Source organism: Corvus moneduloides, chromosome 8 (assembly GCF_009650955.1).
Source record: "Corvus moneduloides isolate bCorMon1 chromosome 8, bCorMon1.pri, whole genome shotgun sequence".
In the NCBI taxonomy this organism is placed as follows: domain Eukaryota; kingdom Metazoa; phylum Chordata; class Aves; order Passeriformes; family Corvidae; genus Corvus; species Corvus moneduloides.
In genome coordinates this window covers 8,756,251-8,780,063 of record NC_045483.1, presented here as the reverse complement: position 1 = coordinate 8,780,063, position 23,813 = coordinate 8,756,251, and the positions used below count along the sequence as shown (strand labels likewise).

The window sequence follows — 23,813 nt, the reverse complement described above, 5'->3', positions numbered from 1 at the left end:
TAACCAGGGCACCATAACATTATCTATCTCGAAGTTTGTCTTGCATCCCTGTTGCAGTAGGTCAGTGTTTTACAGAAATATTAAATACTAAAGGAAAAGGGAGGAGGGGGAGAGAACAGAGCTAATGCTAAAGGTCTGCCAAATGTCACCTCAGTGTTACAATGACAAGAAAATACACTTTCCTTACAGCTCTCCCCCTAAGAAATTTGTTTTGAGGGATTTGACAATCTTGCAGATAAAGTGACTGCTTGCTACACTTAACTGATCATGCTCCCTCACGGCTGGCCGGCATTTCCTTGCTGCACTTAGTAATACCTGCGCAACCTGGCTTGGAGTAGCATTGTCATTGATTTCCAAAGTAACTGCTTTTTAGCTCTTGTGAACAGACATACCTGCGTGGGGGGGGGGGGGAGGAAAGTCTTTCCCCCACTCTCTGGAAGGGTGATGGTAAAGTGCTATATTGGAAAAGACAGGAGGCTTCTCTAAATTTTGATAACTGCAGCCGACAATTTAGAAATAAGACACTTCTCACAGCCAACATGACAGTGGATTTTGAGCATTCAGAAAACACCAGGCCAAAAAACTGGAGACATCTTGATCTTTTAAGATAGCTTTTCCAGTACTTTAAGTGAAGGGGGGGAGCGGGGAAAGAAAAAGAGAGAGAAAAGCTGCAAGGAAAATAATACAAAGCCAGCACAATTGGCATCTAGACAGTAAAGAAAAAAAGTTTTTGAGGTTAACAGAAGGAAAGACAAAGCTGTTATGTACCCGAGGGATGCAATTTTAGTGGGAATGGAAGATTTGAGTGGTAGAGGAGGAGCGCTTGCCTCTGGGTTCTCTCTCTTCCAGCAGTTCGGCTGCTGGCATCTCAATTTGAATTGCTGGGTGAGTAGCACTTTCTGCGTGCGCGCTTTCCGTCTTGACCGTTGAACTTCTGATGTGACTTCTCTCCCTCTCCTCCTCTCTTCCTCTCCTTCCCTTTCTTCCTGTGTGGAATCAAAAAAAAAAAAAAGGGGGGGGTGGAAGCATGAGAAATCAAGCAAGCATCTCCAGCTGTGACCTTTGTTAGCGACTCTGTTTTTATTTATTTATTTTATGGTAATCGTCTTTTTTAGTAGGGGAAGCGCGACTTTTCGATGCCACTTAATTTGACAGCAGTGGCGAGGAGCGAGCGGCAGAGCCGCTCTGTCACGACACAATGGTGCAGCGGGACAGTTGTTGCACTCCTCCTCTGTGCCCTTCCCTCCACCCGGGTTTGGGGTTTGCTTGGGGGGGAGGGAGGGGGGAAAGGAATTTTTTCCTCGTGCATCCAGGGTGGGATCAGGGTCTGTTGGCGGGGCGGTGTTTCAGAGCCCGGTGTGCAGCAGGTTTCGGGGGCTGATTCCTGGCTGCTGAACAATGGTTACCAGCGAGGGAGAAGTGTGTGCGCGTGTAGAGCTGTGTTACATCCGCAGTCAGGCAGTCACACAGTGACCATGACATCACTAGCTTTTCTTCTCTTTTTTTCCTTTGGGGCGGAGGGGGCCACTTCAAAGCTTTCTTCAGTTCTGTACGATATTTCCTAAACTCTGAAACCATGAAGGTAAAAATGTTTGGGTTTGGGGTTTTTTTCTTAAAGGAAGAAAAGTTGGTTTTTAGCAGGGCACATTCGATACAGTTAAGGGGGTTTGGAGGTGGAATGGTTTAACTCTTGCCATACACAAAACGAGATCTTTTGTTTTAATTATTAAAAATAGTACATAGTACTATTTATTGGGTGCTTCTGATCCTGTGTTTGGTTGACAGTTAAATTCTCTGAATTCTTCAGAAAGCTCAGCTGTAATGTGAAAGGTGAAAATTTTGGGGACACTACATAACAATTATTTTACCCAGTGATAAAGGAATATGAAAAATAAGAGAGAATGCTGATAAATATGAGATAAGTCGTTTTAATACAGTGGTTCTGTTTGCTGTCAGAGGTCCATGAGACTTTCTTTCTCCTATTATTATATACTACAGAAAGTAAAGCTACCCCTCAGCCAGTTTTGTGTATTACCTGTACTTGTACACAGAAAATAGAAACTAATTGAAGAATTCTACAGCGCATCACATTTTCACTGGTGGTTTTGTGGAAGTCTTGAGTTTTCTGCTGTTTCCTTTTCTAACTCTGCCAGACTTGCTTACAGAGTCACTTGATCCAGGAGGAGGATTTTCTATCACTTCAGTACTTTGTGGTATCTTTGCCCTGAGTAGCTTAGTTGATTTATTTGCCTTTTCTTATATAAAACAAGGGATGAAATTCTGTAAAATTTGTCTAAAATTAATTAATCTAAAAGGACAGGTGTTTCTTCTTTCACTGCATGTTGTTGTGTGTGCAGGTTTTGCAGGACTGATGGTGAGATCTCACAAATGTTTTACCTTTAGAGGAATTTTTTTACTGGGACTTGAGGCAAAAGGCCTGATAGCACTGTGTAAATATGCCTGTTACTTTCCTTCTGAAATACCTGCAAGGTGTTTCAGTTCTGATGTGCATTTAACATAGCATTTTTGGGGAGGCTTTTTTGAATTTATTCAGGAAATAATTGATCTGGACTTACTTAATAATTTCATCACTTAATGGCTTTGTGTGGGATGTAATGTTTTGAGCACATTAAAAAATGAAAACAGTTTTTAAAACCTTGTTATTTGTTAGGTGATTTAATATACATTTGCTAGGTATATTGCATATCGGTGTTGAGCACAGTGCACTATAATTTGTAAATGCTCCCTTTTAAAAAGCTGTGCTGAAAACTTGTCATCATATCTTAAGGCATGTATGTGCATGATAGTTTTAAAATAATGGTGTTGTTACTGAAATTGCCAAGTACAAGAGGGTATAGGCATACATGCTGATTTTCTTTCATTTCTTGCAGTTTTTCAACAGTTTCACATTCAAAGTCTTGCTATAGACAGAAATCACAGATACCCTAATAAAAATCAGGAGCTATTTCTCCTACAGTATATGTCCGTCTAGTGTTGAAATAAGTGGTTTATAAGCAAGAATTAAAGCTGTTTATAATGAGGCATATCAGAGATTGTTGGGCAGTGAGTCAAATTGCATGACTAGGTATTCACACAAAAGCATGTAATAAGGTCTATTGAGGCAATTATAAGCAGTATTTTGCTTATATTTGCTTTTCTCTCTGCTTCTCATCTTCTCTTAATTTTTGTGTTATTGCTCTGTGCCTCTCCCCTTCCTACTCTATTTGTGTTCAGGACCATTTCCCAAAGACCTGCTTTGGTTTCACCCATCTTTTTGCTGAGTGGTTGTGCATCCAGCACACCTTGTATTGGTATGGCTTAACAAAAAGGTATTTTTCAGTTTTACTGTAATATGTGCCAAGTGTTTCTGCTTTTTTGCCTTGTTAGAATGAATGAAGGCTTGCCTGCTCTGCAGAGGTAGTATCTGTCTAGTAATTAAAATTAACTGAAGTATGCAAAGAAAGCACTGAGTATTTGTCACATTGGGGAACAAACTGCCTCTCCTTTTGTAATGGAAGAAATAAATCTGGGTACTTTATTACCTGAAACTTGAAGGGACTGAGCACTACCCTGTCCTCTTGGTAAGGGAAAATCCACCTGTTGATCAAATCATCTCTAATTTTGATACTCAGTGTAAGGCTTGCCTGGATACATGCAGGCCACAGTTCTGGGCTATAGATGATGTAATTGGTGTCTGAATTCATATGCCAAGGTCAGGCAGAGCAGGTGAGCAGAGTGCTTTCTCTTTATCAGTGAAGCCTTAAGAGAATAAGTAAGGTAGAATCTAACTGTCATAAATGTAATTCCAGTGTTGCTGAAGGATCTCAAAATACACAGTTGTGTAGCAGGTGCTTGTTTGGGTCTGACCTGACATTAGAGTAACACCACATTGTCCAAGACTGCAGCACTTAATTTGTGTTTAAAACCCCAAGTTTCTTTCTTTTACTTAAAAAAACCCCCGAAGAAACCCACTCCAAATACCAAAGCATTAAACTTACAGCCCTCCACAGCTTTGAAAGCAGAGTGTGAGCACACTTAATAATGTTTTACTACTAGTGTGTTTTATCCTGCTGCATCGGAACTAACAGGCGGTAATTAGATAGCTAAACCCCAGTCCTTCCCCTTGTACACTAGAGGATTTGGTGTATGCTAATTGTCACCAGATCATTTCACATAATTGCCTTTTGGCGAAATTAAGTGGAAATTTCCTGAACATCTTAAATCCTCATTTCCCCACCCCCTCCCCTCAGTACCTTTGCTCCCTGACAGGAAGGATGTGGAAAAATGTCAAGCACAGTGGCTTAGCTCTCCAATATTCAGGGGACACTTCATCAGAGTTAAAGGGGGAAAAAAACCAAAACGATTCTTCTCATGAATGAATTGCTGGACACTTAGAGCCAGGAAGCTGATTTTGTTGTTTTGTCTGAGAGACTGCTAATAGACCACGGGGTTTTGTTGGAAAGCCAGCAGTTCTTGCAGGAGCAGGTAGGCACTCGCTGGCTTTGGGAAGTGGTCAAGGAGGGAAGGGGAAGAAACAGAAGGTCGCAAAAGTGTGTGTATGTCCCCATTTTTAGGATTTTTTTAAATTACTAATGGTAGGGCAGTGGGGGTTGTTGCGGGGTTTTTTGGGTTTCTTTTTTTTAAGGCTCTGCCTTGGGAGGGTATTGTCTCAGCACATGGTTGTCAGTCCTCCTGTCATCGTTTGTGTGAAAGAAGAAAATGAGCCTTTTTTTAGCAGAGCGAGTTGCGATTATCAATGGAGGCCTTGTCTCCTGCTACAATGGGCAGTTAGCTTAGGGCAGGACCTTAGGCAGGAATCAGCTACATTAAACTGAGAAAGGGCTCAGGCCACTGCATCAGCCATGAAGGAGCAAGGGGAAGTAGTTTTCAGGAATGCTTAGTCAGGTGTGAAAGCGTCCTTAAAAAAAATAAACTGCGACTCCACTAGCTAAGCAGGGCTGGGTAAAACTAAATCTTCCCCTTTTTTTCGGAAATGCTTTATCAGTAGTGTTGAATTTTTATGCTTGGGAAGGGGATGAGTACCAAATTACATATACCTGGTGGGTTTGGTTGGCTTTAGCTTCTCAGTTAACCTAAATGGTTTGCAGTTCCTTGTAGTTCGGGGTGCCACCCAGAGTGGCTACTGATGTGGGTGATCCCCAGGGCTGCAGTGGTGCTTACTGATGCTCTGCTTATTGATGCTTGGCTTTGGGTGGTGGCGACTCTGCTGGAAGTGGAAAAATATTTCAATATTTGCAGCAATATTTTGGGGTTTGCTTTTACTTGCAGCTTAATTTCCTGATTTGTGTGGGGTGTCAGGGTGGTGAGGGGATGAGTCTGGTGTAAGGATGTCATTCTTAGGCCGAATCAGGGAGAGATCAACCTTTAGAAAAAAAGAAACTCCTTTTATGAGCATCTTTGGAGCTGCAGAGTAGTTCAGGAGCATCCTTTAGCATTTCACTGGCCACAGTCAGCATAACTGCAGTAACATCATCTGGAAAATAGAGAGAAACAATTTATAAACCTATTTTTTAATGTGAACTGGTATTGCGTGGTACTCCTTGCTAAGCCCAGGGAGTAACTCCAGGAGGGCCTGCTAATTCAAGACCACTGTCGACCTGCATCCACCCTGGAGGAGGGGAAAAGGCTGACAAACCCTCTTCTGTGCTGCTTTTGTTTTATTGTATTGGGCTCATAAAAGCACTTTCAGGGCCCATCTTTCTTCAGCAGAAAAGGAGAGCAGTGGGGAAGAGGAGGATGTGGCAAAAAGACAGGCGGAGCTCCAGCTCCATTTGTTTTCAGTGTCTCTTGGTTAATAGGTTTTCAGGAGGATGGCGAGCTCTCGTTCCTCTGGTAGTGGAGGAAGGGGCCAGGGCTCTGGGGTCTGGGTGCAAGTAGCTGCTCAGTCCCTCCCATGCCGTGCTCCCAGCCGCGGGTGGTTGAGGGGTGCCTGGTGGGCTGCAGCACCTCCCTGCCTCACAGGGCTTTAAGGACATTTCAATGACCATCCAGGTCAGGGAAGAGGATGCAGCTCCAGGGCCTGTGCTGGCAGCTACTGGAGTTTCAGGCTGGGTTGGTGCAGGAGCATCCCCCTGCCCTGCCCTCGGGATGCACTGGAAAGGAGTTGGAGGCCGAAGGCTTTGGCTGCTGTGATGCTGCCATGGCATGATGGCTTGTTTTCAGCCTGGGTGGCTTTTTGTGCAGACCTGCCTTTACTAACCCCACATTTTCCTAGTGAGGGCATCCTCTGGTGTCTCTGGCATGTTTTTCTCTGACTTTGAGTTGATACCATGTTTTTGTTAGCAAAGCCAAACAAGCTATGATTTTGCAAACAGAAATTGCAGTAGTAAACTCTTCCTGTTTAGAGGTTGGTTTCTCTTTGTGTGCTGAACAATACAATGTTTCATCTTGTGCAAGTCTTATGTTGTTTTCAGAGACTTAGGAACTATTGATTTATACAGCATGTATTAACTTCTTCAGTAAATGGGGAGTATTCATCAGTGGGGTGTATTAAATTGGGCTGTATATGCATAGTAGCATCTTTCATCCTGTTAATGAAATGTCCTTACCATGTAACAAAGACTAATACACAGCAATTCATACACACAATCCCCTGCAGTTTAAATCTGAAGTTCAGATAGGGTTTTTTGTTCCCTAAAGGCACCTATCAGAACTTAGCCTAAATGGATCTCAGTATTCCTCTCAAACATTTATCAGTCCAAAATTTGTTGTGGTTTTGGTGTGGGAATGTTTTTTGTTCTAGAGCTCCATTATTGTTTGTACTGATCTGTGTTTAAGCACTCCCAGAAGCATTTCAAATTCATATAGAGAAATTAAGTAGTAGAGCCCCTATGGGGACACTTTCCTGTGGTTTGCTTCAGGCAGCAGTTATCAAGAAAAGCAAACTTCTCTTGTTTTTTTGCAATTCTTTACCGTGCCCTCTAACCCAGCATATGAGACCACAGATTTCAGTGGAGAGGCGTGATTCATCAGCAGAGGACGTGGTACTTTGTAGATGCCGGGATTTCTTTTTAGAAATCTCCACTTGTTCCTATCCTGTTACCACATGTCCTGATGCTAATCTGTGTGTACCAGTGCAGCTCCCCTTCCGTGCCTGACAGAGCCATAAATGGAGCTCTTGAACTTGCCAGAGCAACCCCTGCATCTCCCAATGGCTTTTAGCTTAAAACTGCACTTGATAAAGTACTCACAAATGTATATTGGAGAATATTGCCTTTTGCAGGGAGATGTCTAAAGTCATCTAATAGGTGTCTCCTATTGATGGCTTCTGTGGTTTACCTTTCATTGCCAGTGGATGGGTTTAGGACCACACTTATTACTCAGGCAGAGCTCCCATTGATTTCATAGGAAGATGCATCTGCAGGATTAATCCTGCTCTTTCCCAGATAGTCCTTTATTTTTCTCTTTTCCAAGGAAGCTTAGTTAACTTCAGGAATGGTACTTTTTAAGAGCAGCTTGTTTAGCATATTATGCATGATTAGCTTGGCTTGCAAACTGTGTGTGCTGTTCTGAGGGGAGTTATGGTCCCTTTCCCCAGTGTGTGCTAAACAGTGCAAAACAGAATGGAAACCTGTCCCTGGGTGGTGGTACAGATGCCAACTGATTCGCTGGGAAGTGGATTACACTCTTCTGTCTCAAACAGCATATTTTTGAGCATGCATATGACAGTTTCTCCCTTTCCCCTGGTACATTCTCCCCCCACCTCTGCCCCAGCATCATCATAATGGCAAAAAAGTATCCTTCCCTTGCACCTTTTTATGAGTGGTCTGTTTGAGTGCATGGTAGTCGCCCAAATAAAAATTACTTACTGGAGGAAAAATTTGCAGACTTGAGGTTCAAGCTTTTAGTTGCTGATTTTTATTTGTTTTTCCTTTTGCTTTTTATTTCTCTCTGAAACATGTTAAGTAAAATGCATCATAATTTAGCAGTTGTTCTGTTTTGTGGAGATATTGCAGGTGGTATTGGTATATCAAAGCAACGAGTGGTGATTTCCCAGAGTTTACATGTAACCCCCTATGGTACATCTGGCTTTGGTGATGGAGCCATGTCAGTCCAGCTTTCCTTTCACGTGTTGTTTCGTGTTTGTCGGCTTAAGTCTGACCTTCTAATGTTATTCTATCACTTACTTATTTTTTTAACTAGCCAGCTCCAGTTTCTATGAAAATAAGCTCTCTGTGGAAGACAGCCCTTAATGTCTGTCAGGGCCTGGGTGAGGTTTGCAATGATGTGAAGATAGAGTTGGGAGAACACAAAGCTACAGCATGTATTAATTTCTTCAATAAATGGGGCCACACTGTGGGTCACCTACCAGCAGGAGTTCACACAGTTCTTGGCCAGAAAAAATAGCTCTTATTGGAAATGATCATTTTTGTGAACCCCATCAACTGGTCATTTGGCTTATAATGTCATGTGTTGTTAAGTAGATGCCTGCTACTTTGTATGGTGTGAAATACGATTTGTTAGGTGAAGCCCTTGCCAAAGCTTTCAGTTACTTTTGGATTGCTTTGGTTGGTTCACTTGAAAGAGAACAGTTTTGGGTTAGAGCATCTCCTTTGGCTTTTTGAACTTGGAGAGCCAAATCCTCATATCTCCTCTGATGTGAAACCATTATGGATCTGTGTGGCCAAAAGTTGTCCTTGGCTGTTGAGCTGGCAGAAGATCTGACCCACAACCCAGCCAACAGAATGTGCTGTAAATCGCAGCCCTGGCTGTTGTGACCACGCTCTGTCCTGCATGGTGGCCACTTGACATGGGAATCCCCTGTACCAAGTGCTTGGTGGTAGAGAGGAGTCATCCCATGTAAAGGTGGCAAAAAGAGATGAACATGGTGAAGAACACAGGAGAAGTCGTGGGAAGCACAAGCACAGCTCTTGGCTTGCTTCTTTTGGATGCACACTTTTTTCTGCAGGTTATCAAAGCAGTGAGCCCAAATAGCCGTGTATGGCAGGGGCTGGGGCTGGGGGAGCCAAAGGGGCTTCACGAGGCCAAAGCATGACGGAGGGACTTCTTGTTTATGCAGGGAAGACAGATGTTTCTTTTCTTCCTTGCTCCCAGTTTGTCTTCTCTCTTCCTTCCCCACAAGCTCATTCCCAAAGAATAACTGAATTATTTTTGAAATGCTTTTAAGGGAAGCTCAGAGCATTGGAAGCAAGATCAGATAATAGCAATAGCATGTCTAAGGTGGCACAGTGAGGGTGTGTGCGTGTGTTTGGGGGTGCTGGGGAGTGAGCAGTGGGCTTGGAGCCATCCTGGAGCAGGAGGGTGAGCAGGAGAGTGCTGGCAGACCCTGAACAGCAGCGGCGCTATCACGGCCACCGTGGTATCACTACTTTATTTTAATGTGATTCCTTTTACTTGATGTTAATGCAAGTTGTTCCTTACTTAAAGTAATAAAAGGAAATGAAGACACATTCTAAAATGAAACCTGACTCTAATCCATTCATCATCTAATACCAGCCTCTTTATCTTTGCTGGTACCTAATCTGGTTAAATGTCCCTGTTGTAGGATTTTAGTGAAAATCCTCTATGGGGAATAGGGTTTTTTGCAATTGGATTACTCGCAGTAAATGGTCCAGCGGTTCGCTTGTTTCAGCTTAATTTTTTCTTTGTGATCTTGTAAGGGTAAGTTACAGTTCAGCCTGCCTTTTCTTTCATTCATTCACTCCTTTTTAAAATTTTTTTTTATTGTTGTTGAGAAAAAGATTTTTTTTTTTCCCCCAGAGCTAGGAATGTGATGGGGAAAACCTCATGATATCTGCATGATTATTCCCCCTACAAGAGTGTTAATTTCAATGGCTTTATCTGGGGGGTTTTGCCATTATTTATATAGCTGAATATTTTAGTAGCCTAATTAATCAGTATCCAGTTTCCATTTATTAGTGCTCTCTGATGAATTGATAATTAATCAGCTCTTTTAAAATATATATATATAAAATATGCAGGTGATCGCTTGTCAGCTTAATGCTTGCTGATGAAGGGAATACTCCAGCACTACAAAGGCTTTTTATCTGGAGTATTTGCAATGAGCAGTAAAATGCAGAATTGGGAGTGAGGACAGGAAGGGGAGAGGAGAGGACCTACAGGTCAGTGAGCATTTGGGTCTCCCGCTAATTAAATGGGGGACTCTCTCAGCCCCTCACTGAGGAGTCTGCCTGCATCTTGGAGGTGAAGCACAAGATTATAAAATAAAAAGGAAAATTTTTAAAGAATTGCTGTTGCTCCATACAGGAGCATGACAGGTCAAAAAGATTAAAGGACCTCAACAGCAGGGAAAGTGTGTGAGGAGGTTTTAAGCAAGAGGGTGGGAGAACTGCAAGGGTGACACCACGAAGGGATCTGGAAAAGTCTGAGGATCGCATTGAAATCCTGGCTACTCAGATTTTTGTATGTTGTACCTCGTGCTGCTGTGGGGGGGATGCCCAGCACTGCCCTAACGCCGTCAACCCTTTTCTCTTGACAGTCTAACAAAGTGCCAGTTGTGCAGCACCCACACCATGTACACCCTCTTACGCCGCTTATCACATACAGCAATGAGCACTTCACACCAGGAAACCCTCCTCCACACTTACCAGCTGACGTAGATCCCAAAACAGGTAGGTGGGAAATATTTTGGGGTTTCTTTTGAGACGGAGTGGGTGGATCTTTCCTTTCTGCACATTAGGGGAGAGGAGTGCGGGAGAGCGGATTTCCCATGCTGGAGCACCAAAGGGGGCATGTAAAATGTCAAACCCAGGCAAAATACTTCCTTTTTAAGCCAATTAAGCTTCAGAAGGAAACCTACTGGGTAAATTTTCATAGAGCTTCTGCAGTGACACCAGAGTTGCCTGTGTGGGGTCGCTTGCAGGTGTGTTTCTTTGCAAGCATGATACCCCACCTGGTAGTTCGATCTACCAGTGCTTGGTTTGCATGCACGACCCAGAGAATTAAACATGTACGTTCTGTGATCTGCACTTACAAAATTGCAGCTGGAATTTTAAAGGTGGTGGGTCATGACCGGTTTCAAAATGAATCTCTTTTAATTCCCCAAATCCCATTGTTTCTGTGTCAGGAGTTCAGCAATTTTTCTTCTATAATGTTGAATTTTCATCCACTGTAACTACTTAGCTCCAGCTTTACACTTGCAACTCTTTTCCCCAATGTAAGTCTACCCAACTCTAAGTTCAGCCTGAAGGGCACTCTGCTTGAATATAGAGCACCATGTAAAACCCTGACTAGATTTATTGGTGTTACAGAGTAGAATTTACATGTTATTCTAACTTTTTAAGAGTCCCTTTTTAACCTGAGGTCCCAAAGAAGTCAAACAGTGTCAATCTTCTTTCTCCAGGCTGCATTGAGTTCCTAGTGGCAGTGGTTTTGGTTTTGTTAATCCAAACTCCATTTAGTTAATTGGGGAGTTCATCAGAAACAGAATTCATGTCAAAGGAATCACTCTGTGTCAGCCCTAACTTAGGCAGATAATTTATCTGAACTCCAGCCCTTGAATGAGGCTGTGCATTAGCTGGTTTTCACTCGCTGTGCTTCGACTGGGGCCCCCTTTTAATTGTGCTTAATGCCGACTTCACAGTGGCTTGAAAGGAATCCATCTCACCATCCTTGGGTATTGCAAGTGAATGGCACAGTCAACCTCTCATTTAAATAATGGTAGTACAGGGAATAGCTTTTAAATGGTTATCGTAAAACATATGATTAACGTCTGTAGACTGTTTACTTTTCTTCTGTGAACGTTCTTTCAAGTGTGCAAATAGCTCACTGGATAGTTAAAGCCCAGTTAATCTGTTTGGGTTTTGTAATGGAGAAAAAGCAATGTCTGCACGAAAATGTCACACAAGGAGATTTAATTTAGAGATTAAAAGCTTCCCAAGTGACTTAAAAAAATAGTTTTTAGCCCTGAATACAGTACCCCTTCTTTTTAATGCTCTCTGTTTTAATTTTGCTTCTGCTGTGTAATTGTGCCCTGGCTTGTTAATTGAAAGACCCAGCCTTGTAACCCTTACTCCTCTGAGTAATTCCTATTTGCTCTTAAGGTAAGGAGCGTTAATATTTAAGGCTTGTGTCTGGAGCTGGTTTCTGCTTTCCGAGTAGGAACTGCACCGGGCCCAGAGAGGATGGGTGGGCTCTCTGTCCTCCCCTGCACACCTTCAACATCTGCCCCTGGTTTCACCAAGTATATCCAGGGGCTCTCACCTCCAGTCATGGTTTCAGGAAAGGTTTCCTAGGTTTGCTCAAAAGCAAACATCATCTGCAATTTTAATGACTTTTAAACTTGTTCTGGAGATTACTTTGGAATAGTACCATGTTATTGAGTACCCAGTCAACACATGGGGTAGGGCCTGTGGTCCTTTGGCTGACTTTGAGACTAAAATTACCATGAAGTTGTTACAGGGTCCATCTTTCTGTTGAGCAGTTAAGAGAGTGTCTAGTACAGCATCACACCAAAATAGTTTCTGAGACTTCTGAATTCTAAATAACAGAAATAATTATCTCTGACTGGAGAGGTGACTGAGGGAGTGAATAACATCATTGTTTCTTGTTTAAAAAATAAGGATATGAAAAAGCCTTTGAAAACCCTAAGTGAAGGCACAAAAACTGTAATAAAAGTAAATTGACAGAAATTCAGAAACATATGTGTTTTTTCTTTATATTTTATTTATTTCCACGTCTCAATACTGATGCTGCTTTATGTTCCTCTTCTATAGGAATTCCAAGGCCTCCACATCCTCCAGATATATCTCCTTATTATCCATTATCACCAGGCACTGTAGGACAAATCCCCCATCCGCTAGGATGGTTAGTACCACAGTAAGGAGTTCCATTTTTTTAATTTCTTTTTTTCTTTTTTCTGATGTGTAAAATTTATGTAAAATATGTGTGTGTGTGTGTGTGTGTGTACCTGTGTGTGTGTGTTGGGATGAGTTTGCCAACTGCCAGTTCACTGAGTGTTATGGATTTGCCCATCTCATGAAGGTTAATTAAAACTTATGCCAGGTCATGTGGTCTTAAACAAACACGAGCAGTTAGACACAGCTTTGCATGTCATCCCAACCAGCTGACAGCTCGTGAAGCATGAATTTTTAAACCCTTCTGCAGAAACGTCCTTTCCTTGTTATTGCCCTTACACTGCACCACATGGGTTTTTCTCAGATTTGGTTTTCTGGGGGCTCAGGGTGGTTCTCACAGACCCTTTTTCTTTTTTTCAGGGCCATCCTCACTACAAATTTGCAATTTTAAATTTCATTTGCCTTCTCTGTTGAAAACCCTTTTGTTTTTCTTATGAAACAGTAGAGCTTTACATCAGCCAGTGAGCAGCATTCCTGGCTGAGATGTGGCTGGGCAGTTGGCAATTGGCATCTGAGGAATGGAATTTTAAACAAGAAAGAGGAATTAGTTTACTTTAAAACTGGTTAAGAAAAAAGCAATGGAAAGTTAGTTTGGGGTTTTGTTTTCTTTTCAACTCCTCAGATCCCACTTGCAGAGCCTTGCTGGGTATGAGGCTCCCTGCAGTAACTGAGTCCTTATTTTCTTTTTTTTTCTTACACTGCCATCTCTCAATAGGTTTATAATACACTTAAGCACTGCCCAAGCCTTTTGTGTAGTGCATTTGATTTAAATTTTTATAAAATTCATTAGTATTGCTGGATACAACAGTTCCCTGCATTGTAAATCAAGGCTGTTACCCCATTTTTCTCATGTAACAGGCCTCCTCAATTTTGGGGATGATCATATTTCTTACAGAAATCAATTGCCCAAAGGTCAAAATGGTTTGCTCCTGCTTGAGGTTGTTTGGCCAGCTGTGCTAAAATACCTCTCCACAAGTTTGTCCTCCATGAGGAACTGGAGCTGATACCCCGTAGGAGAGCCGGGCAGAGTAGGAGGTCCCCACATACCCCCAAGGCCTCGGGCAAGAAGAGGTGGTGGCATCAGAGGGTTTGAAGGCCTTTCTCAAGCACAAAAGTGATGATGGAGGAGAGCTGGAGCTTCTGGCCATTTTGCAGGCTGCCCTTCCTTGTGAGTGGTCATGCAGCTTGTTTGGGTAGAGGTTCTTCCACCCCGAGGGTGAAGCATGTCCATCAGCTCTCTGCTGAAGGTTGCTTCTTCAGGAGAGCACATCACAAGCAGAAGAAAAACCCAAAGCATTGCTCCCTGAAATTTGAAATTCCTCCTCTTTTGTGGTGATTTACCCTTTCCGAAGGACACCCTGAACAATTGTAGAATGCATGTCAGCTCCTTAACTCAAGCTTGGACAGCAACAGCCTCAACATTTAAAACAAATACACTTAGCTAGTGCCAAAAGTCAGTAAGGTGAAAGACATGAGAGCGCAGGGAAGAAACTCCTCACTGTCTCTGATCTGTGCCTCATTGCTCATCTGTATTGTGCAGACACAGGTTTGTCCTCCTTGGACATCATGCCATGGGTGCCAAAGCACATGAATGATGCCATGTGTGGCCAGTTTCACCAGACAGGTGCTAGTGGACACCTCTGTCTCTGGAAGAGTCTGTCATCCCAGCTGCTTTAGAACAAGTCAACGCCATGGTGTGCTTGCTCTTACAGCTCTTACAGCTTCTCCCAGTGGTTTTTGTTGTGGGTGGCACCATCACATGGGCTTCTACTCTAGGAGAGTAACATGGCCAACTTCACAGAAGTAACCCAAGGTTTTCATTTCCCCTCTCCTTGCCACATGTGCTTCACCATCAACTTCCCAACCCATCCATCCTCCACTGACCTGCATGTTTCTGGCATAGTACCCACCCCAAAAGCATCCTGCCCACTCAGATGATGTATTTGAAGGACAGATGAAATGAGCTAGCCAGCACAGACAAACCTCCATCAGAAGAAGTTGTGTGTCTTTCATGAGGATGCTGTTTTGCATGTTGCTGTATTTTTTAATTATTGTAATGAGGTGTGATTGTCTATTGGTTACCCACAATACTTCTTGGGGACTCTCCCCCGGTAACTCTTGTCAACACTTGTTAATCTGACAAAAGGCTACAAATTAAGCTCTGTTAATTTAATGTTTTCTCACCGAGATCTAAATACCGAAAGAGGCCCAAAGCGCAACTGAAGTCCTTTGATTCACTGTACTTTATTTTGGTATAAATTTACATTCATTATTGTTTTCCTTTGGATGTGTAGCCCTCAATTAGTGTGATGGCTCCATTAAAGCAAGCGAGACTTCGCCTTTAATTATTACAACAAAACACCTAGTTTCAGCTTGGGGAGAGGGTCTCTATTGACATAAGCAGAGGTTATAAAATTTAATTAGCCATTCCTATCAGATTTATGGCATTCAAATTGTTCTGTGTTTCTTTCCTTTGATCCTTGCTGTACAATCCCCAAGATTTTTGTTCTGATCAAATGAGAATAAAGCTTACTGTGCAGAGAGAAGTTTTTTGTTGTTCTTTTTTTTTTTTTTAAACCCTTTTTTCCGTTCTCTTATTCTCTCTTTCCCTTCTTTTTTGCCAGGCAAGGTCAGCCAGTATACCCAATCACGACAGGGGGTTTCCGCCACCCTTACCCAACAGCTCTGACCGTCAATGCTTCCATGTCAAGGTGAGTTCAGATACTGAGGTCCTAAATCAAGAGCAAATGTAGCTCCTCCTCCCACTCTCTGGAGGAGAGCATTTCATCTAGGCAGCAGATTTCTGAAAGCACTTCAGTTAAACAGCCATCCTTAGCTTTTTGGTGGGGTGGAGCAGAGGGCGAGGGCTATCTTCCCATGTGAGGAGAAGGTGCTGTCCTAATGCTGTCGCTGGGCCTCAAGAATTTGTTTTAGAGGGAGAGGTGGAGGAGAGAGAAGCCATCTTTAAAACCCAAACTAAATGAAAGAGCTGGGAGACTATAATGTTGAAAAAGCAAGGAGGAGAAGTTGTGATACCCTTTGCTTTCTCGGTGGCCTTCAGCCAGAGCAGCGCTGTGTGCGTGGGAGGGAAGTCTCAGGAGGGAGGAGGACTGCTCTTCAGCAGAGTTGGGAGGAAGGTTATTGTGCTGTGTTTTCCCCTCCCAAAGCTCCAAACACTGATAGTCAACATAAAAGGGCCTGCCTGACCCTCAAAAGCTTTAGAAGTATATATTTCTCCCCCTCCCTACCTCCAATTAATTCCATCTAATTTTCCAGGGGCTGCTAGTTTTATTTACAAACTGGTTGGCAGCACTATGTTTAAGTAATCACTAATTGCTCCTAATGATAGTTTTATTTTCTGTTCATCTGATTTTCAGCCTGGTTAATTAAATCGGTGGAAGTTTAAGCTTTCCTGATGGGCTGAAACAGCTAATCCATTTTGATGATGGCACATAATTAAATTAGCATGCATTACATAGCAAGGTTCCACGTCTCTGCCCTGCTCTGTCCCTTCCTCTCCATCTCTGCACTTTAATATGTGAATGTTGGTGCATAGATGATCTAAGGAGGAAAAGACTGGTGAGGGCTGGGAGGAAGCACACCTCATTGAGAAATGGAAATCTGTACCTAGGGCTCATGAGTGAATGGGTGGAAAAATAGTGTGGTGTGTGCTTTAGATAAGTAAACCAAAAGCTAAAACTTAAAATTAAAATGCTGGTCCAGCAAATCGAGACACAACTGGAAAATCAACTTTAAAAAAAAAAATTTGTAGTCCCAGCACAGAAAAAAAATACTGGGCTGGGGAGAGAGCTGCAAATTTAAACAATGGTTCCCTCCTCCCATTTAATCTTTTTTAATATCTATAAAAGATGTGAAGGCATGGTGTGAGGCAAAGTAGAGCTTGATTTAGTTTAATTATTATTAGAGAGGCTAGTCATTTGAGGGAGGGGAGAGATGGGGGGGGCTATATTCCCAAGATAGACTTTATGAAAGGTATCTAGTTAAAAAGAGTACACAGCAAATTAAATACATTATTGTGGTAATGGGACGACAGAAGTAGAGGTCTATTATACTTATGGCAGTTATAGGAAATGTAGGCTCCTTGCCCTGTTCTAGCACATCCTTTGATATTCATTCCATTCAGCAGCAGGGCCAGGACTTCTCAGAATTAAGTGATGGGTCATTATACTTTAAACACCATGGAGAAGCCTAGATTGGCAATTAAACAGCACTTGCTGACACTCGCTTGTGCCACCCTGTGACCCCCTTTAGATTGAGTTGTTGGAGCTCGGGGCCCTCAGCCTGCTAAATTGGTAGCAGGCACTTCTCCTGACGAGGGCTGGCTCTGAAATCTGCCGGCTTCAAAGGGAGCAAGATCATGTATAAACCATAATGTGGGTGCACCGTGGCTCAAAAAATAAGGCAGGAATAGATGAAATGTTACAAGTGCAAGGGGAAAATGAGAGAATAATGACAAATCTAATGCAACTCAAAGCAGAATTGTTGCACAGAAAAATGCATCCCACTGCTTGTGCATAAAATCAAGGCAGGCAGATGACATCCAGTTAACAGAAACATGTCAACAGTGAAGTAAAGTGAGAGTGAGTAAGAGAGAAGCCCCTGAGACAGCCAGGAACAAAAAATTAGTTGTCCTTAACAAGTTAAGACTCATCATTATATTCTGGCTTGGAGCCATAAAAGGAGACAGTGGTGTATAATGAGCTGCTTAGAATTTTTAGGGTGTTTATTGCAATTCATGGAATACTTGTCTAGAGAATAAAAATCTGGCGAATGTCTTAGGCGAAGGTGAGGGGTGTGCATATACACAGGGAGCCTTTCTTTTTGTCTCTGACAGAAGCCCGTACGTGCGCACATGCTCAGGCACATGTGCAGGGGGATGAATAGATTTAAGATGTTTACCCTTTGTTTCAGCCCAGAAATTCCCCTGGTTTCCCGTAGATGGGAACACTGTCTGGGCAAGCTGTGCTCTCATACATGGTTTCATGTGTGTTTTCCTGTGTCAGCCTGGGCTCAGCTGTGGGACAGCCCTTGTCCCAGTGTCCGGTGTGGTCGGGAGATGCCCAGCAGTGCCCACGCTGGCCTCCAGACGTGCTGCTCTTGGCTGGGCCTGGGCAACAGCCCTGCAGGGCCCTGCTACAAGCCCAGGCTGCAAACCTTGCCTTTGCTGTGTTGGCTCTGCCCCAACAGTGAAGCCAGGGCAGACCTCAAACCTCACCCCTCCATCCACAGTTTTCCAGAGCCTTCTTTTAAAAGTGGTTCCCATCTTTGCCTGCATTATGGTACAGATCTTTGGAGCCTATAGTGCTTCCCAACCTTTAGTTCCCTAAGCTTAGTAATTACCGTTCATTGGTTAGAGTGTGCTTATGAATAGTTTATAAAAGGTTAATGGGTGACTAATAGTGATTTTTCATAAATGGTTTAGACTGTTAAGGTAGTGTCTTCAAGTTGTTTTAACCATTTACAACTCTTTGTTGTTGCTTGTAGCGTCGCCACACTCACAGTGTATGCTTGCAGCATGCTTATAACATCTCTTGATCCTTCATTACCCCTCTGTAATATGCCTTTAAGGTAAAATGAGACAGGGCTGAGTGATGGGCAAACAGTGGACCCACTATGAAAAAACAACTGCTGTGAGAGGAAATCAGGAAATAATTTAGCAGAATTACACCAGATAAACACTGCACAGCAGTTAAGTGGTGGCAGTGGAAAATACCTTCTGTAATTGAAATTTCAGGGGAAATTCACTTTTGCTGAATGTAATTACTGAAGTTGGAATGTAGCCAGAAAGTTAAAAATTAACACTCTTCCCCTGCTCATATTGCCATAGGAGTGGCTGTCTACATGGAAATGAGCAGGAACTCAGACTTTGGGCTGAACCCTCACCCAGCCCACGGAAGTCCATTGGATTGTGAGAGCAACTTTGGGTTCTGGAGCATGTTTTTATAGCCCTAAACATAGGAAAGGGTGTGTAAGTGGAATAGGCAGCCTTGTGAATTGCAGAAATTCAGTATGAAAAGTGAATGGTCACTGGTAATGAACACAGCACTTCCTCATGGAAACTGCAACCCTGAAAATAACCACTGAGCTGCAGCTGCCTGTTGATGAAGGCTGCTGTCCCTGGAGTTTAGAGCCCAGTGAGTAAAATATCCCAGCTGAGGTCAGTGGAGACTTTGCCGCCCTTCACTCAACATGAGCGCGTTGTGCTCTGCACTCAGGTTTTCTCCTTGCTGGTACATGCCCACTGCACTTCATGCTGAGCCTTCATGTCAGACCAGCACAGCTCTTCCTGCCTGCTCTTGGAAGGAAGACTTTTCATCTCCATCTTTATCCTGCATTGTCCCCTTGTCTCTGGCCTAGCCAGTCCCAGCAGCATAGTCCTCTCTGGAACGCTGGGTCTTGCCTAGGACAGTCACTTGATAGGATGTGTCTCAACCTTTTATCACTGTGCTTAGACTGCTTTCAGCGAGGTCAGTTTTTTGCCATCAGTTTTATTTTTGCCCATGTTTTTAAGTTATTTAAAAAAAACCCCAAGTCATACTGTCAGTTTTTGTTTGCATTGTACTGTGTCTGAAGGTCCCAGGCGCTATGTGAAGAGATTTTAGATGCATCCAATCAAAATATATACACATGGAAATAAAAAGAGAACAGAAAAAAATAATACAAAGGCCCAGTTTGTGTCTTGCTGATGGTGAGCAGTTCTGTGGCAGAACTGGGACAAGGATGTCAGTCTTCTTTGCAGCCTCGGCATTGTCTTCTGTTCTGACCTACCATGAACCAAAGTATATCCTCAAATGTGTGCTTCTCTCCCAGCTACTTTTGTCAGAGAGTGGGAAGGCACTTGGACAACCCACTTGGAGATTTGTGTCCGTGAGTCTTTAGCAGAAGTAGGAATGACCATTTTGCTGCCCATTCTCCTCTTCCCTTGCCATCCCACCTTCCTGCCTCCCTTCTCTCCATGCCTTTGTTCATGAAGAACTGCGATTCTCTACAACTTGAACAATTACACATTCTCCCTGTCAGTCTTTGCTCTTCCCACTGCCTTCAAAGACAAAATACTTCTGTCCAATCACCCTAAGTACTACCAGCTGATAGACAAAGATCCTCAGAGCTTGTAGTGGACAGTGCTCTTGTTCTTGAAAGTACTTCTGTGTCATCTTGTGAATGTAAGGAATGTCTAGGCAGTCATAGGGGGTGGGATTGTTAAGCTCAGTATTGGAATTTATAAGAGAGGGGAGAAAACGATAACTCCACCATATTTCTGATGCTTATACATGGTGATATCCATAGTATATCACCCCATTTTAAATCCTGTTGGATAGAAAAAAAAATCATTGCATATTCATGATAGAAGAAATGATTTTTTATCCCATTGTGTGTTCCATAATCTTGGGTTATTTTACTTGGATCAGATGGTTCAAAATCTGGGATGAGAGTGAGGATTTGCAGTGAGAAAAGCCCTTGCCAGATCGCTTTAATTTTGGCATTTTGAGGAAAGTTACTTCTGAAGTATAATTTTAGGCTAGAAACCATTCCCTGGAAACCTGTTGACTTCAGTGCGAGTTTTCTAACAGGAAGGCACTCAGTCATGCCATGCTTTCCTTATTCACTGCAAAACCTTTCTGAGGCTGTTGGGAAACAATGATATAAGTCAATCCTGCTTTTGAAAAGTTTGTTCATTTCTGTTAAAATGTAAAAAGTCTGAATGATTGTGCCATGTTTGTGCTGTGATCCCGACCAAGCGATTAGATTCATGCACAAGGATTGCGTATCCCACTGAATCCACTTGCAGGACCGGGATCTGTCCATGTATATGACCATAAACCATAAAGCTGACAACATTTTTTGCTCTTTAGAAAGGCTAGATAGTTACAGCCTTTCTAGGTTACTTTAATGGATCAAAAATTCCACAGTCTTCCACCTTCTGTTAAAGCAATGTGGCTCAGAGATTTATTAGACACAAATAAATATTTTCTTCTGCTCTATCAACAAAATGTAGCTAATGAGGCATCTATAAGTATTATCAAAAATGCATCTAGAATGTGTTGGCATTAATATTTTATTTTGCTGTCAATATAGAATAAAAGATGTCATCCTAAATTCGCAACATGATTCAGAACTATAAAAATTGATTCCTTGGTTGCCACACATAATTTCTTAGCTAAGAACTGGACTGATGGATTTTGTTTCAGGTAGCTGAAATTCCACCTTCATGCAAGTTCAGCCAGTTGAATTTGCCTTTTGTTAAAGATGTTAAAAATCGTGATGTCTCGTGTCAGTAATGATAATGAAGGGGAAGATTGGCTTTAATGACATTAGAAGAGTCATTATGTTTAATTTATTGCTAATTAATGCTGCCAGCTTTCATATGCTTTGTCTAGCTGTCATATGCTTGTTATATGCCAGTTTTGTTTTTTTTTTTTAATGTGTGTACACATCCCTCCCCATTCATTCATTTTTATTCTGACGATTTACACAGCTTTCTCTCCTCTAGGTTTCCTCCACACATGGTCCCGCCACACCATAGTTTACATACAACTGGAATTCCTCATCCGGCCATAGTCACACCAACAGTCAAACAGGAATCTTCCCAGAGCGACGTTGGCTCACTCCACAGCTCGTAAGTTGTTGTTTCCCCTGTCTTCTCTTTAGAATACTCAAAGCATCACCTGTGCATGTGTGGCTTGTAAAAAGGCTTGGGTTTGTGATGTTTTTGCTGTGACATTTTTTTTCTTTCTTTTATTGTTGTAATTGATTTGAGTGTGGTTTAGCTGCCAAAGTGTGTCAGAATGATGGTAGCAGTCTTTGAGTCATTCTGTGACATAGGCAAGTAGCTGTTAATTTCACCTGTTTTAACGAGGAAGTGGGATTTTCTTGGTCAAGATTAAAGTTTCTTGACCAGTTTCTCTATTACTCAGTGCCCAGTTTGAAGCCTTGAGATAACAGATGCACCACAGGAGACAAAAAACTAGAGCATGAATGGCTTCTTCAAAGCTGCAGAGAGCTGGCGTCAAGTTTAGGTTTGAACTGATGAGACCTCATTGATGATGGGGTGTAATTATTTCCTCTACTGTTATGCTTAAGCTCTCCCTGTAAGCCCATTTTTCTGGATGCCCATGTCCTTCCAAGGTTCTTGTAGGGGCTCAGAGGGTACTTGATGATGTTGCATAAACATGAGGTGAATTTTCTTGTAATGCTCTTAAGACTGTTCCCATACAGCAGCCAGGGTGAAGGCTCTAGAGAACCTTCTGGTACTCTTCCTAGAGATTTCTGAGGATTAATGTAAGAGAGATTGAGGGGATTAATTTAATAAACTCACAAGGGGTTCTCACTGTGAGTTCTCTGTCTGTTGTATCTTTACTCTTCAGAAAACATCAGGACTCCAAAAAAGAAGAAGAGAAAAAGAAGCCACACATAAAGAAACCTCTTAATGCATTTATGTTGTATATGAAGGAAATGAGAGCAAAAGTTGTAGCAGAATGCACATTGAAAGAGAGCGCAGCCATCAACCAAATCCTCGGTCGAAGGGTAGGTAACAGGGAACAAGCACAATCAGGGCCTGAAACTTGGTAGGATTCACACCTTCTGAATCCCTGTGTTCTTCTGCTATTGTGAAAATGGATAGGGAAATTACTAAACCAAAGGCCTTGGTTTGGTTTTTAGTTTTCACAGGCACTTCTTGCCAGTGGGGTCATTCATGTGGGGAGAGGAGGAGTTAATTAATAGCAGTGTCATTTCAGTGTTATTTCCATGACCAGTTGATGAAAAAATCTTAGATTTTTATTTTGGCATAAGATAGGCAGAAAAGTAAATGGGAAATGAAAAACGTTTGAGTACAGTACCAGTATCAGCACCTGTGAGAGCTAGAAGAGAGGGGAGGGAGTGCCAGTGGGGGAGACCACCACCAAAGTTGTAACTGGGTTCTGGCTCAGGACAAGTGGTTCAGCTTCTGGACCATCTCTCCTGCTGCCTGTTTTTGTTTAGATTTCTTAATTCTCCTCTCTCAACAGGAGACAAAGGGGTTGACTGCATGTAAATGATTAGTTGTGGTTCAGTTGATTTCACTGCAGTTATAATCTGGAGTTGTAAATAAAATACGAATGTCCGCATGTCAGATCATCTGTTTTGATCTCTTTTTTATGAAAATCTATTCTAACTGTATTTATATCTATAAGTAATACACTTTGCTGTTAGCATGCTTTAAAAAAACCCAACCACTAGTGCTTTTTATTTTGTCTTTTTGTCTTTTCTTCACCCCAGTGGCACGCGTTATCCAGAGAAGAACAAGCGAAATACTATGAACTAGCAAGAAAGGAGCGACAGCTTCACATGCAGCTGTACCCGGGCTGGTCCGCACGGGATAACTATGTAGGTTCCTATGTAGGTGGAAACTTTTTTAGCAGTAGAGCTGGTAGAAATGTCTGTGTGACCTGCTGAACTACGACCACACATTGCGCACAAGCACTACATGGAAAACCCCAGGACCCCAATCTGGTAACGAGAACGGGTGCTTGCCTCGGCGATACCAAAACTACTGGGGGTAATTCCCAGCCCTCCACTTGGAAGAGGTTTCCTGGCTGGGACTAGTAAGGTGTTAGAATTGGGGAGATAACAGTAGAGCTCTGTGAGAAAAGTCTTCCCTTCACTTTTACCAGCATCTGGAAATGCTGTTTGGCTTGCTGGTCATTTTGAATTTCATTTTTTAAAACAAAATTAAAAATCCCCCTAGTATCGCTCCTCTCCTTTCCAGCAAAAGGAGGCAAATAATAAGTGTCTTGAGCTTATCTGAGTGAGAGTATAGTGGAAAGTGGAAGAATGACTTATCCTAGCTTCAGAGAAGGACTAGCAAAACCAAAAACATTATGTTTGAAAGTCTTACTCTTAAGTGGGGTTAAATGAATTATTCCATGCTCTACAGTTGTATATTTTGTTTATGTT

General features: G+C 42.4%; 1 protein-coding gene across 26 annotated transcripts in view; it reads left to right on the top strand.

Annotated features, from left to right (window-relative positions):
- Window positions 1–23,813, top strand: part of TCF7L2 (transcription factor 7 like 2) — a 173,647-nt gene that overhangs the window by 135,865 nt on the left and 13,969 nt on the right. For 14 of the 26 annotated variants that reach the window (XR_004241554.1, XM_032116322.1, XM_032116319.1 and 11 more), the window contains 6 exons: window positions 10,481–10,613; window positions 12,717–12,819; window positions 15,482–15,568; window positions 21,355–21,495; window positions 22,244–22,403; window positions 23,136–23,243. Coding sequence is in view for 25 of the 26 variants with exons in the window: in XM_032116322.1 (XP_031972213.1) it covers window positions 10,481–10,613; window positions 12,717–12,819; window positions 15,482–15,568; window positions 21,355–21,495; window positions 22,244–22,403; window positions 23,136–23,243 (732 nt within the window). In the remaining variant the exon portion in view is untranslated. The remainder of the gene's footprint in view (window positions 1–10,480; window positions 10,614–12,716; window positions 12,820–15,481; window positions 15,569–21,354; window positions 21,496–22,243; window positions 22,404–23,135; window positions 23,244–23,813) is intronic. The other 12 variants (XM_032116321.1, XM_032116320.1, XM_032116316.1 and 9 more) reach the window with 3 other exon arrangements.